The 14,908-nt window shown below is 39.8% G+C and overlaps 1 protein-coding gene across 4 annotated transcripts in view; it reads left to right on the top strand.

The window, feature by feature from the left end:
- Positions 1 to 14,908, top strand: part of LOC105472931 (DS cell adhesion molecule) — an 818,273-nt gene that overhangs the window by 531,842 nt on the left and 271,523 nt on the right. For all 4 annotated transcript variants that reach the window (XM_071095740.1, XM_071095738.1, XM_071095737.1 and 1 more), the window contains exon 9: positions 3,827 to 4,105. In XM_071095740.1, coding sequence (XP_070951841.1) covers positions 3,827 to 4,105 — 279 coding nt within the window. The remainder of the gene's footprint in view (positions 1 to 3,826; positions 4,106 to 14,908) is intronic.

Here is a 14,908-nt window from a genome sequence, read left to right as displayed (position 1 = left end):
TTGATTTTTATTTTAAACCTTTTGGAAAGGACTTTTTTTTTTTGTAGATATATTTTAAAATATTTTAAATGTAACTTTTTTATTTAATATGTTAACCATGACTTATAATTTGGAATATTAATTATTACAATTTTATATTAGTTACAAAAAAGCTGACTACTAAGGGCAATGCGCTTCCAAACAAAATGTCATCCAGCTACAGTGTGTGTTGCATTTTTGTGTCTGTTCTTTATAATTTACTTTTAGCTTCTCACTCTCCTCCTTTTGCTTGCCAATTGTGGCTTCTTACTAAGCCCTCTTCAATATGCCTGAACTCCTAGAATCTGATTTAGGCCAAGATATGAGATAACTGAGAGTGTTGTAATGATTTAAAATAAGATGTTCAAAGCAAAGGATTATCCTTGGAATAATGAGATTTAGTGCATTAGCTTTCTGACACTGGTTTTGCAGTGCTGTGGAAGTGTACTTCCTGATTTTCAGCCCCGTTGCTTTGTACTAAAGTAATGATAAAAATATTCCTTAAATACCATAAATTGATGAATTACAAATATTTTGAATATAGAAAGCATAGGGTTTTGGTTTTCGTTTTGGTTTTAATGCTGATTCTTCTATAGCTACCTGTTACTTCTGTTCTTGAAAAATTGTATGCACATACATTTCCTGTATTCTATAACTCTCTTACGTTCTAAAGGGACATTCTACTACTTTACAACTATTTACAACCTACATGTATCGTGTTTTCCTTTTTTATTTATTTATTTTTTGAGACAGGGTTTCCCTCTATCTCCCATGCTGGAGTGCAGTGACATGACCTCGGCTCACTGCAACCTCTGCCTCCCGGGTTCAAGCAATTCTCCTGCCTCGCCTCCCTAGCAGCTGGGACTACAGGTGCGCACCACCATGCCCAGCTAATTTTTTTGTATTTTTAGTACAGACAAGGTTTTGCCGTGTTGGCCAGGCTGCTCATGAACTCCTGACCTCAGGTAATTTGCCCGCCTGAGCCTCCCAAAGTGCTGGGATTGCAGGCATGAGCCACCATGCCTGGCTTTCTTATTAAATAACTAGATTTAAAAATATGCTACGTCATACCTTTCTTTCTTGATTGGAGAAAGTAAATCCTTATGTATTCCTTCTCCCTGTTGTGACTGATAGAGAAAATTAGACCAATAACCTTTCAACTTACCTGTTTTTTCCTCATCTTAAAGCCTTGTGAAATAGAACAAATGCTAAGAAACTGATTCAGATGTATGACCAAGTTTGTGAATTACTGTGTTAATTCATTCAGAACTCAAGGCAGCACTCTATTTCATAAATAAGGAAGCTGAGACCCTGAGAGGGTTCAGTAACTATAGTAAGCAGCGTAGCTGATCTTAAACCAAACTAGTCTGGCTCCAAAGTTTTATCTTAGAAAAATTGTCTATTATTCAGATGGCAAGCACCAAGCCAAGGTTTGTCTGAATATGCTGACAACAAGGTTTTTGTGTCCAAGAAATCAAAGGGGAGGAAATGTCATTATTTTCTTTAATAAAGTATGGCAATTTAGTATTAATAATATTTACATGTGTAGTGAACATTTATGCCACTTGGGGGCAAGATTTAAAGAAATACAAGCACCTTTGGTACAACATGACATTTTCTCCAACACATTCCAACTGAGAACATTCACACCTTAATCTGACCCGATTCTCTCCTCCAGCACTGGATAGAACCTCATCCTGAGACCTTTTCTCTTAGCATCAGATCAGCCCTTTTCAATCCCAAAGCTCTAACTTTACATTGAGAATCCACAGCAGGATTGATGTTGAATATGCTTGTTGGTACCTTTGGCCATTTAAAAAAATTAATTCCCCTAGTAAGACCTAACTTGAGCCACCTAGTTCTTCTACCTCTGGCTGTATTTGAAATTTTGAGTTCTAACTCCCAACTGCTTTTGAAAGCAGACAGCAGTCATAGTGATAATACAAAATAAGAGAAGCGCCATGGCTGCATTTCCTTGCTGTCTGCTGCCTATGGCTATGTATGGAAGCTCCACTGGCAGAGGCTGATGGGTTATGCTCATTGCTGTGTGCCCAGCACATTCACTGCTGCCACACACATCCCAGGTGCTCAATAAACATGACTTGATTGAATGAACAAATAAGTGAATGGTTTTCTATTAAAATTTATCAGCCAGATCCCTTACCTCTTCCTTAAGCTGATAGTAGAAATGGACTTACAATTGTTGAATAAACTGCAGACACCTTTAACAACTTCATTAGCAAAAACTCCTAGTATAATAATTGGTTTATATTAGATTATCACATGATTAATCATCTTAGTTTGTACTCTTAGTCATTTCCATGCCCCTGCATACAAATAAACCTTTTTCTTTCAAAGAATGTATGCAAAAACACGAAAAAAGGCTTACATTACAGCCTCTGATATTAGCCATATTGACATGATTTAAGCCCTCCGATAACAGTTAACTAGTTCTGAGATCGAAAGGGCAACGTAACATCTTTGAGTATCACTCTTCCCATTTGCAAAGTAAGGCAATAAATAACTAATCTTTTAGGCTGATGAAAGAGCATGTTACTTTGCTCATGATCTGTAACTAACAAGTAACAGATAGGGTTCAAATGTGGTTCATCTGACTCCATTTTAAGTATTTCAGAATGCTAATACCCTATGACATCATCTAGGAGGGCACCGAGGAAGAGAGTTCCTGAGGCAAGATGGACAAATAGGCGTCACTCAGCAAAACTGAATCAGGAAAGAGCTTTCCAGGCTGAGTTTGCCTGCAGTGTCCGTGGTAGGCCAGGCTGAAGGCTATAACCTGACCTCCTTAGCAACATATCAACTCAAATAACCTGCCATGGACCAGTTCATAATTAAAAGTTTCACACATAAAGTGTGAAAAACTAAGAGACGCAAGGTAAAGATGTAGTTTTTCTAATATGAAATAAGAATTTATAGTTAATGGTTGTTATTAGTTGGACATAAAAAAGAACTTTAACGATAAAATTGGAATATTTATTTTACTTTTATTTTTTAGTTTTTAGTTTTTTAGAGACAGGCTGGAGTCACCCAGGCTGGAGTGCAGTGGTGCCCTCATAGCTTACTGCAGCCTCGAACTCCTGGGCTCGAGGGATCCTCATGCCTTGGCCTCCTCAGTAGCTAGGACTAGAGGTGCACACCACCACAGATGGCTAATTTTTTAAAAAATTTTGTAGAGATGGGGGTCCCGTTATGTTACCCAGGCTGGTCTTGAACTCCTAGCCTCAAGTGTTCCTCCTGCCTCGGCCTCCCAAAGTGCTGGGATTACAGGTGTGAGCCACCACATCCAGCCAAAATTGGAATCTCTGCTTCTTCAGTGGGTTTAGAATATTCCTATTTACAAGGCAGGAAACAATTAGAAGGGGCAACAGTAATTGCAGCGTCATAGTCACAAAGCAGGAAAGAAACCTCCTCTTGTATACATCATTTTAAAAGGCTTTGAAGGAAAAGCAAACCTAAATCCCCCTTTCGCACTATTTACACTACAGAATATAGTCTGAAATATTTTCATTCAAAAATAATTATTAAATTTAAAAAAGTCTGTTGAACAAAATTAGGTTAAGTAACTTGCTGAAGTACAAATTGAACGACGCTTTTTATTTAAAATGATGAGAAAATTCAAATAATAGAAGCATAATTTCAAATTGGCTACACTTCCTGTATTTCTATGCTGTATCTATGATTGTCTGTACTACTCCTTCAGTGCCATGTACAGGGTTAAAGGAAAAGAAATGTAGAATAAGCATGGTTGGTTATTATCTTCCCTCTGTTACTTTCTTTTTTCTTGCAGTTCCACCTTTCATACAACCCTTTGAGTTTCCAAGATTCTCCATTGGGCAGCGGGTCTTCATCCCGTGTGTCGTGGTCTCAGGGGACTTACCCATCACCATCACTTGGCAGAAGGATGGCCGGCCAATCCCTGGGAGCCTTGGGGTGACCATTGACAATATTGACTTCACAAGCTCCTTGAGGATTTCCAATCTCTCCCTGATGCACAATGGGAATTACACCTGCATCGCCCGGAATGAGGCCGCCGCCGTGGAGCACCAAAGCCAGTTGATTGTGAGAGGTAAGCAGAGGAACGTGAGCCACGTGGCATCCATAGAGTTGATTTAACAATGGTTTAGGATGATGTGGCTTGAAATATTGTGAAAATAACTAGAACTTTGAAATTCAGTCTTGTTTCACTAAAAAAATACAACTCTGGAACACAGCCATGAATTCCCCTAAACTCCAAGATAAGGCTTTATTTACTTAAAATATGTTTTAAATAATTAATAGCTAAGAAGGTGGGAGCCATAAGGTTTAACTCATGAACTAAGGCTTCCGTATGCTAACCCAATGAGTTTTGAGGACTAACGTTGATGAGCTTTTGCTTTATTGTATTCATATCATATTTTAATAATATTTCTTATTTCAATAAATGGCTTTTTAAAAATATGTGTCAAAGCTATATATCAAAGTTTTTCCAAAGAGCCATAAAATAGCTTTTCATAATGTTTGTTTGAGTTTTAGAAATGTGGTTTTCTTTGCCCATCTATTCTATTTAGCATTAAATATATCATTGTTTTGGAAAGCCATTGCAACATTTTAAAATTAAGCAGAGTATGGTCGTATTTATTCAAAAGAATTAAAATAGCATAGGCTAACATTCAGAAAACATTGGCAGTAATCTCATTACATCTAAACTGTAAACATCAGTCTTATTTTGAACTTCTATTCAAGTCACCAAATTCCCATTAAGGCTCACACTCTTCATCTATGAAATAAGCTGCTAGTGTTCTCTAATGTGTATCAAACACAGACATTCTGTGATTTTTAAGATTCTCCAAGAGTACTATACATTAATCTACCATTACAATATTGCAAAAGTAACTGTATGAAGTTAAAGATTTATATTAACAATGATTATTTGCATTTTAAAAATCCCCAAATTGTGGTCTCAGAGTAGTTGTTAGGAGTGGGAGGATTTCTGTAATTTCCCAGAGAGTGGAGATAGCTCTTTCTTGAACAGGAGATTCTCATGTCCTTCCTCAGTCCTTAATCCTTGTCCCCTTGATAACTCTTCTGCCTTTCCGACTGGGGAGAAATACACTTTTTATCTACTTGCCAGCAAAAGGAAGTGACACAGACTTAGAAGTCATAGGAAGAAGCTAACTTTGTATTTCCGGAAAAAAAAAATGCCCCAGGTGAGTAATTTAGAAAATATATATTCAATTAGACACAAACTTAACATCCTCATGACATTTTTCTCATTTCCACCTTCCTCTTTGGAGTGGAAGAATTAGGATACTTGATTTTTCCCCAAAATTTGAAAGATAAATAAAAAAAGGGAGCCAAGGTAGTATCTGTTTCCCAAGTGTTTTCTTATAAGCAGAGTTGACTCTTGGGTTTGTGAAGGGCAAAATAGTACATCAGCCTACTTTCTATGTAATCTGTTCTGAAGGATCCAGGTCAGGAATCTGAAATGTCAGATAAAAATGTGCAGGGATGCTTTTTGTACCACTTGCCCTTGCAGAAAAGGCAACCAGAAGTTTTTAACCAAGACAAAGGTCAGATGAGCTGAAACTGAGCCTAGCTATTTGGGATAATGTAGCTGATCATGACATGATTAATGTCTCCATGTGGTTGTTCTTCAAATATGTTAAATAAGATTTAGTTAAATTAATATTAAATCACCAGTGAGATAATGCAGCCTAGAGGAAGAAAATGTGCTTCACAAACAGGTCAGTGTGACTGGAGAAACAGACAGGGACAAGGTGGTGTGGGACTGTGGTTCTCAATCCAGACAGTTCTGTAGAATTTCCTGGGAGATTTAAGAAAACACTGATGCGCATTTTTTGGTCCCAAACTACACCAATTAAATCATAATCTTTAGGGGTAAATCCATCTTCCAGATCTCTGGGGAATTGTTCTTTTTTTCCCAAAAATCACTAGTTAGTGATTCTGAAACTTTCTTGTACATTCAGATTGCATAAGAAGCTCTAAAAAGGCCCTGATGTTCAGGATGAAGCTCCCACCAATTAAAGAACCATCTTTGGAGGTGGAACCCAGGCATCAACAATTTGTAAAATCCACCAAGTTTATTCTAATATGTAGCCAAGTCTCAGTCCCAGCCCCCTGAGTCATTAGAACATGCAGCCATTTTAGAAGTGTGGATTTTTTTTTCTAGATTAAAGATTTGGCACTGTTGACTGTAACCACCGCAGCACCCTGGCCTGATTTATCTTTTTAGTTATCACACTAGTAGCTGTCTGAAGAATGGACTGGGCTAGAAAGCAAGAAGAGTAGTTAACAGGCTATTTCAGACTTTCAGGCAAGATAAAAATGCCTTGGATGAAGATGGTAATGTTAAGGTTATGAGAAGCAGTGGAATTCACAATCTATTTTGGTGGTAAAGCAAACAAAACATGCTTGTGGAGTGAATGTTGCAAATGGGATAAAAAAGAACCTTTAGTGGAATCATGCTTTGCCTAATAACAAGGTGAACGAAAGTGTCTTTAGCAGAAGCAGAGAAGAAATGATGAAGAATGGTTTTGACAAGGGGAATGATGGTCAATGATATGGAAGAAGCACCTGTCCTAGCAGTCACTAGAGCACTCCAACATTTAAGGCCCTGGAATAAGAGGAGGAAGAATCAGCAGAAGAGACGAAGAGGGAAAAGGAGCAGCTTGTAAAGGAGGAGAAAATCTAGTGGACTGTGACACTCTGGAAGCAAAATCGGAACTAAATTGAGAAAGAGGATATTAAACAGTATTGAATCCTGCTGAAAGTAGACAAAGAGGAAAACCAAGAGTTGGTCACTAGTTTAGGAAGATGGATATTGTTTATGACCTTGATGGCTATTGTTTATGACCTGGTGTCATTGCAGCAAGGGCCTGATTAGAGGAGCTTCAGAAAAGAAAGAAGGCCAATGTGCAGGAACTCAGAAAACACAACTATTTTTATATTTTTAGGAATTTTGCCATCACAGGAGGCAGTAAAATGGAGACAAAGTTGGAAATGGACATGGGGCAAGGGCAGGAGTTATTTTTAAGACTGGATACTTTACAGCATGCTTATATGCTTATGAGAATGAGCCAGTAGAGGGGAAAAAAATATGTGGCAAGATAAAAAGGAGGTTATTACAGGGTCAAAGTCCTTGAGTTAGTGAATGCAACCAGAATTCTTTGTACCAGTGCAGTAGTATGTTCAAAGTAGTATAATAACCATGGTGTGAAGCTCCAGTAGGTAGCACCAACAGAAATGACTGAAAATTATAGGGAGGAGGAATGTTTTGGGTCAAAGAAGTAGAAAAACAAAAATTATCTAATGGGACCATCACGGAGTAACAGGTAACACATTTATCCTCCTACTGCAAACTAACTATAAATTGGACTGATATGCATAAACAAATTCATGCAGTGAGCTCCAAATTCACCCCAGATGGCTGCTTGGGGTACTTTGTGCACATGACAAGGGAGTGCAGAGCCCAAATAGATCACAGTGATCTTGGCAGGTGGAGAAAACAGAGAGAGAAATTGAAAGATACTGAGATGATTACTGGGTATTGAAGGACAAACTACTGGAGATTAGGGAGCTATTCAAAGAAAGATCTCTAGAAATCTGTACAGGGCTCCTTTGCAGTTTCAGCTGAATACTGTTCTTCACATGCAAAGGGTGCTAGCAGAAGTTGCACACTGCTTGGGAATGCTGGAGTTCTAACTAGCCAGAATAGGGGAATTCAGTTGAAATCTCAGAAAGGCCACCCACTAGGAGTAGAACTAATCTAGCCCCAGAATAAGGGTTACTCTAGGCCAGCCCTGAAAGACCTAAGAAGATTCTTGACAAGATATAACTTCTCCACTAGTAAGTTAATTGTGTGCACGTACAACATTTGACACTAAAAAGGAAGACAACAAAATCCAGACCCCCAACAGCACAGCATATCCACAATGTACTGCATTCAGTAAACACAGGCACACCTCATTTTATTGCACTTTTCTTTTTCTTTTTTGAGACGGATCTCACTTTGTCACCCAGGCTGGAGTGCAATGGGCCGATCTTCACTCACTGCAACATCGGCCTCCTGAGTTCAAGCAATTCTCCTGCCTCAGCTTCCTGAATAGCTGGGATTACAGGCATGTGCCACCACGCCCAGCTAATTTTTGTATTTTTAGTAGAGATAAGGTTTCACCATATTGGCCAGGCTGGTCTTGAACTCCTGGCCTCAGGTGATGCACTCCATTCGACCTCTGAAAGTGCTGAGATTACAGGAGTGAGCCACCATGCCCAGCCACACTTTGCTTTATTGCGCTTCCCAGATACTGCATTTTTTACAAATTGAAGGTTCGTGGCAATCCTGCATCGAGCAAGTCTTTGGGGACCATTTGTTCCAACAGTATGTGCTCACTTCGTGTCTGTATGTCACATTTTGGTAATTCTTACCACATTTCAAACTTTTATTATTGTTATGTCTGTTACGGTGATTAGTAATCAGTAATCCCTAGTGTTACTGTTACAATGTTACTATTATAATTGTTTAGTAGCCATATGAGATGGCAAACTTAATCAATAAATGTTGGGTGTGTTCTGACCACTCTACCAGCCAACCATTTCCCAGTCTCCATTTCTTAACTTCCCTATTTCCTAAGACATAACAATATTGAAATGAAATGGTCTCCAGTGTTAGAGTGAAAGGGAGAGTCATTACACATCTCTCACTTTAAATCAAAAGCTAGAAATGATTACATTCGGTGAGGAAGGCATTTGAAAGCCAAGATAGGCTGAAAGCTAGGCTTCCTATGCCAAACTGTTAGTCACATTGTAAACACAAAGGAAAAGTTCTTGAAGGAAATGAAAAATGCTACTCCAGTGAACACACAAATGGTAAAGTGAAACAACCTCATTGCTAATATGGAGAACGTTTAAATGGTGTGGAAGATAAAATAAAAACCAGCCACCACATTCCCTTAAGTTAAAGCTTGATCCAGGGCAAGGCCCTAACACTCTTCTTTTCTATAAAGGCTAAGTGATGTGAAGAAGCTGCAGAAGAAAAGTTTGACCTGGGATGATTGTAAAACTTAGCACATTGTTTGGTAGTCTGGGTTACTAGGAAGATTTGTAAAGACTTGATCTAAAATAAATTAGCTGTTGTCTTGAGGAAAATATAAGAAAACAAAAACAAAATCCCAAAAGCAAAAATCTCTTAGCTGTTATGTATGAGTCAATAAGAGCCAAATCTCGTAGCTCTTATGACAGTGGACTGATGGTTTCCCTGATATCCTGCTCAGTGGAGTGACCTTAGCATTGATGAAGCTGTTAGAAATAAAGCATTAGGCTTCATGACAGAGCACTTCTGCCCTTTGCTTCCTGTTGTGGTCTTTGCACCACTCACAGGAAAGTACGAACACAAGAGTTCCTATTTGTGATTCCAAAGGAGGTTCATTTTCTCACCCTTTTTTATATCTTCTGATGAGTCCATGGTTTCTGACTTTTAATGGTGAACTGCCACATAGAGAAACAAACACATTGGCTAAAATAGTAGTTGACTGTCAGTTGACAGGAAAAATGAAAATTATAGAAGGTTTCTATTTTATTGTCATCTGTTGATCCAATTTTTGATAGAATTCTCATGCTATGATTTTACTTCATTCATTCATTCATCCTTACCCAAAATATTTCTTAAATATCTGTTTTATAATCGGTATTATTTTGAGTGTCGAGGATACCATGGTGATTAAAATAAAGACACCAAGTCTCTGCCCCATAAGGCTCAAATTCTAGTGAAGGGAAGAGATAATGAACAAACAATGTCAGTTATCTACAAGGACTATGAAAAATAAACATGTGGTACATGGATTGAGAAAGATGGGGATGAAAATAGTGTTTTAGGTAGGCTGGGCAGGGGAAGGCTTTCTGGAGAGATCTTTGGGCAGAGACTTGACTGAAGTGAAGGCATACGACCCAGGGAATTGTAGGAAGCGAGTTTTAAGCAGAGAGACCAACAAGTCTGAAGACAGAGTGTGGAGTGAGTTTTGTGTGTTCACAGCACAGCAAGAGGCCCAAGGTGCTTCCTGTTCAGTAAGAGAGGACAGAAAGTTTAAGGCAGAGAGGATAAGCAGGGGCCAGGCCATCTATTCTCAGAATGATGGGAAAACATCGATTTAATTTTCAGTGTCGTAAATTAAATCTTACCTAGACTTTGGCCAAGTCCCATCTCAACTAAATGTCACCGAGTAGAGAATGGCAGTATTTATCCATGCACTCCCTCCCACCTCCACCAAATGGCATTCATTAAAACTGAATTTCTGCCCACGTTTACAGCTAGGGAAACCTAAATTAATTCTTTGGAAATATATAGCAACTTAGAAGCCATGGCTTCCACACGTAAGATGCTGGACTACATTTAAAACTAGAAAAATGCCTGTCTTATTATAACCATAGTATTCTTTATTTAAAAATAAAGCAACAACAGAAGTAATCCCCCCTCCAACACACACAAAATAAACAGATCAAGCCAAAGACCTCTATATTTTAAACAACCCTCATTTTAGGCAACACCAGGAATAAACTTCCTCAAAGAAACCTATTTGAAACTTCAGATACTCTCAGCCTATGTGGATCCCATGACAAGATATTGGTATTTTGGAATATATATCAAATTGTTCTTTTTGGAGAGACAGGAGTGCTGGTTATGTGCATGGAATTATGATTCACAGCAGTGTTGGCAAAGTTAGCCATATTGCCTCTTGGAGATGTGATATAATTATGTAGCTGAACCTATTCATCTCTTTAATTACTCCTCCTCCCCACCAGAAAAACCGCTCTGTATTAGTCCATTTTTATGCTGTTGATAAAGACATACCCCAAGACTGGCTAATTTGTAAAGAAAAAGAGGATTAATGGACTCACAGTTCCACGTGGCTGGGAGGTGAAAGGCACGTCTTACATGGTGGCAGGCAAGAGAGAGCTTGTGCAGGGGAAATCCCCTTTATAAAACCATCAGATCTCATGAGACTTATTCACTATCACAAGAACAGCATGGGAAAGATCCGCCCCCCATGGTTAAATTACCTCCCACTGTATCCCTCCCGCAATATGAAGGAATTGTGGGAGCTACAATTCAAGATGAGATTTGGGTGAGGACACCACCAAACCATGTCATGCTCTATTGGAAAACCAACTATATTGGCAAGCAGGCTCACCACAATATACCAAATAATGTGTTATACTAATAAAAGGAAATCAAAATATCATCTTTAAAAAAGGAAACCAACAACTTTGGGGAATTATACACCCAGACACTATAGAGTACTGGTGGTGTTTTTGTTCTATCATAAGTTTTGGCCCAAATGGCAGCAGTCCCAAAGGCTTCAATCCTTCCATCTCAGGCTTTGTATCTTGTTGGCCAGAGTCCTCCTATGAGGCTGTCTTCTGCTGTCCCTCAGATGGCACTTCCGTTGGGTCCACTCTTCTCAAAGACCTCGGGCTTTGGGGGTCACCCTGATCTGAGTTATTAACTTAGCCATGCTCCATTTCCCTAGTCTATAAAACTGAAGTAATAACATTCATTTATTCATGTGTCCTTTCAACACGTAGTTACAGAGTGCTTTCTGTACTCCAGATCTGTGCTGTGGGCTGGGCATACCATGGTCTATGAGAAATGAATGGTTCTTGTTCTCATAGCGTGCACAGCGTAGTGTGGGAGACAGACTATTAAACAGAAATACCAAATGAGTGTAGTAAAGGTTATGGTAAGTGATTAAGGGCTCAAAGAAGCACTTAATCTTATCCACAGCATCAGAAAAAAAATGTGCCTAAGTGAGCGCTAAGCTAAGATGCAAATAGTAATTGGGAACTTGTTAAACAAAGATATGAAGAAGTCTGTGTGAAGACTCAGTAGCAACATCGGTCTTGGGGACTGGATAATAGACAGGGTTTTAGAATGGTTGGGGCAAAGTCTGCAAGAGGAGAATGTCACAGAATGCAACTGGAGACCAAGGGCTCAAGTCATAAAAATCCTTTAAAATATCCCAAGAGTCCGGATTATACCAAAGGGCCATGGGAATATGGGATGCTTTGAAGCAAGGAAGTCACATCATCCAATTTGTGTCTTAGATCCTTTAGGTTGCTGTGTGAAGAATGAATTCAAGTGGGACAGTTGGTGGCAGGTAGACCAGTTAGGGGGCTGAGAAATCTAAATAAGAGACATATGGGCCTTGTCCTAGGTTGGGTTCCCTTGAAAGTAGAATGTGAGGTACAGAATTGGCTGGCAGGTTATTTATTTGGGATGTCATTCCTGGATCCCAGAATGGAAAGAATGAGATCAGAAAGGAAGAAAAAAAATCAATAAAAGTTACTTTAATGAGCTGGTTGCTGCTATGGGCAACTGGAGCTCATTCCTACTGGGAGCCCTCTAAGGAATCACATAGAACAGTGGTTCTTGAAGTGTGATCTCTGTACCAGCAGCCTCAGCATCACCTGGGAGCTCATTAGAAAGGCAAAATCCTGGATTCCACCCCAGACCTACTGAGTCAGAATCAGTGGAGACAGGGTTCAGCAATGTGTGGTTTAATCAGCTCTTCAGGTGATTCTGATGCCCTCTAATATTTGAGAAGCGTAGGCATAGAGCAGGCCTCATAATTGCCCCCACTGGATCGGAGGAAAGTGAGGCAGAGAATTTATACCCTGACTCCTGTCCCTCAGTGATGGACAATTGTTTTTCACATGTCAGGGTTGCACCAGTAAGGTGGGTAAAGGCTCATGACTTCTGAGAAGGCCTGAGACAGCAAAGAGAGGGACCCATCCCCTTAGTGCAGTGTCCTGGCAAAGTGTGTGGAGGTGGAGCTGTCCACCCAGAGGTGCTGAAACCGGGTGGACAGAGGGGCTGTGCCCCTTTCCCACATAACCAGACTACTCACTATGACTGGGGTGTGGCAGTGGAGACGAAGAGAATTTGAAGCTACATTTTCAAGAAATAATTATCAGTATCTGATAAAAAAAAAAAAAAAAGAAATAAGAGGATATGAAAGGAAATTCCATTTTTCTTGCTTGAGGACCTTAATGGATGGTGGACAGAAACAGGTACCATTTTGGAAACTTGAGTTAGAGGTACGTGTGATATAAGTTAATGATGGGGGGATATGGTGCTCTACACACCAAGAGAAGATGAAGGCAATCATCATTATGGGAGTGGGTGAAATAGCTCAGGAGGTTTGTTGAGTAAGATGTGGAGAAGATTGAAGACAACACCCTGAGAAGCAGGAGAGGGCCATAGTAGAGGACTCTCTCTTTAATAAGCAAGTAAAATAAGAATTGTCTTGAGGGCAATTCTGGGAGGGGTCAAAGGATGGAACTAGGAGTACTTGAAACCCACTGAGTCCTCAGGAAATGCTCACTTTTATTACTGAGTGACTCCTGGGGGGGCTCCTGATTCCTTTAGGACAATTTCTTAGGCTGCCATTTTGTAGAAAAAAAATATGTGGGTCAAATATTAATAATTTCTTTTAAAAAAATCTCTACTTTAAATAAAATAAACTGCTGCTTACTTTAAAAAATTGGTAACTCTGTTGTCCCTAGGGATAATGGTCATTCCCAGTGCTTAGAGCATACGAGGATGATGTCATTAATTACATGTTAAACACTGGGTCCTCATTCAGACACTCCCCTGCCCTGGAATTTTATTCTTAGCTGGTGATGCAGCTGTCTCAAAGTGATGGCAATCCCCAAGGGACTGTATGCCTGTTGTCTTCCCATTAGGCTCTGGGCAGGCAAAGAAATTTGTTTAGAAACTTATTACAACTTTTCCCAGGAATCCATCACCTCTAATTTTGCCAGGCAGAACTCAACCCAAGCATACTCTTTTTTTTTTTTAATTATTTTTTATTATTATACTTTAAGTTCTAGGGTACATGTGCATAACGTGCAGGTTTGTTACATATGTATACTTGTGCCCTGTTGCTGTGCTACACCCATCAACTCGTCAGCACCCATCAACTCGTCATTTACATCAGGTATAACTCCCAATGCAATCCCTCCCCCCCCCCCCATGATAGGCCCCCGTGTGTGATGTTCCCCTTCCCGAGTCAAGTGATCTCATTGTTCAGTTCCCACCTACGAGTAAGAACATGCGGTGTTTGGTTTTCTGTTCTTGTGATAGTTTGCTAAGAATGATGGTTTCCAGCTGCATCCATGTCCCTACAAAGGACACAAACTCATCCTTTTTTATGGCTGCATAGTATTCCATGGTGTATATGTGCCACATTTTTTTTTTTTTTTTTTTTTTTTTTTTTTTTTTTTTGTTGAGACGGAGTCTCGCTCTGTCGCCCGGGCTGGAGTGCAGTGGCCGGATCTCAGCTCACTGCAAGCTCCGCCTCCCAGGTTTACGCCATTCTCCTGCCTCAGCCTCCCGTGTAGCTGGGACTACAGGCGCCCGCCACCTCGCCCGGCTAATTTTTTGTATTTTTAGTAGAGACGGGGTTTCACCGTGTTAGCCAGGATGGTCTCGATCTCCTGACCTCGTGATCCGCCCGTCTCGGCCTCCCAAAGTGCTAGGATTACGGGCTTGAGCCACCGCGCCCAGCCTGTGCCACATTTTCTTAATCCAGTCTGTCACTGATGGACATTTGGGTTGATTCCAAGTCTTTGCTATTGTGAATAGTGCCGCAATAAACATATGTGTGCATGTGTCTTTATAGCAGCATGATTTATAATCCTTTGGGTATATATCCCGTAATGGGATGGCTGGTACCATTCCTTCTGAAACTCTTCCAATCAATAGAAAAAGAGGGAATCCTCCCTAACTCATTTTATGAGGCCAACATCATCCTGATACCAAAGCCTGGCAGAGACACAACAAAAAAAGAGAATTTTAGACCAATATCCCTGATGA

This window comes from Macaca nemestrina, chromosome 4 (genome assembly GCF_043159975.1).
Source record: "Macaca nemestrina isolate mMacNem1 chromosome 4, mMacNem.hap1, whole genome shotgun sequence".
NCBI classification, from domain to species: Eukaryota; Metazoa; Chordata; class Mammalia; order Primates; family Cercopithecidae; genus Macaca; species Macaca nemestrina.
Note: the sequence above shows the minus strand (reverse complement) of the source record. Positions and strands in the feature narration are given on the sequence as shown.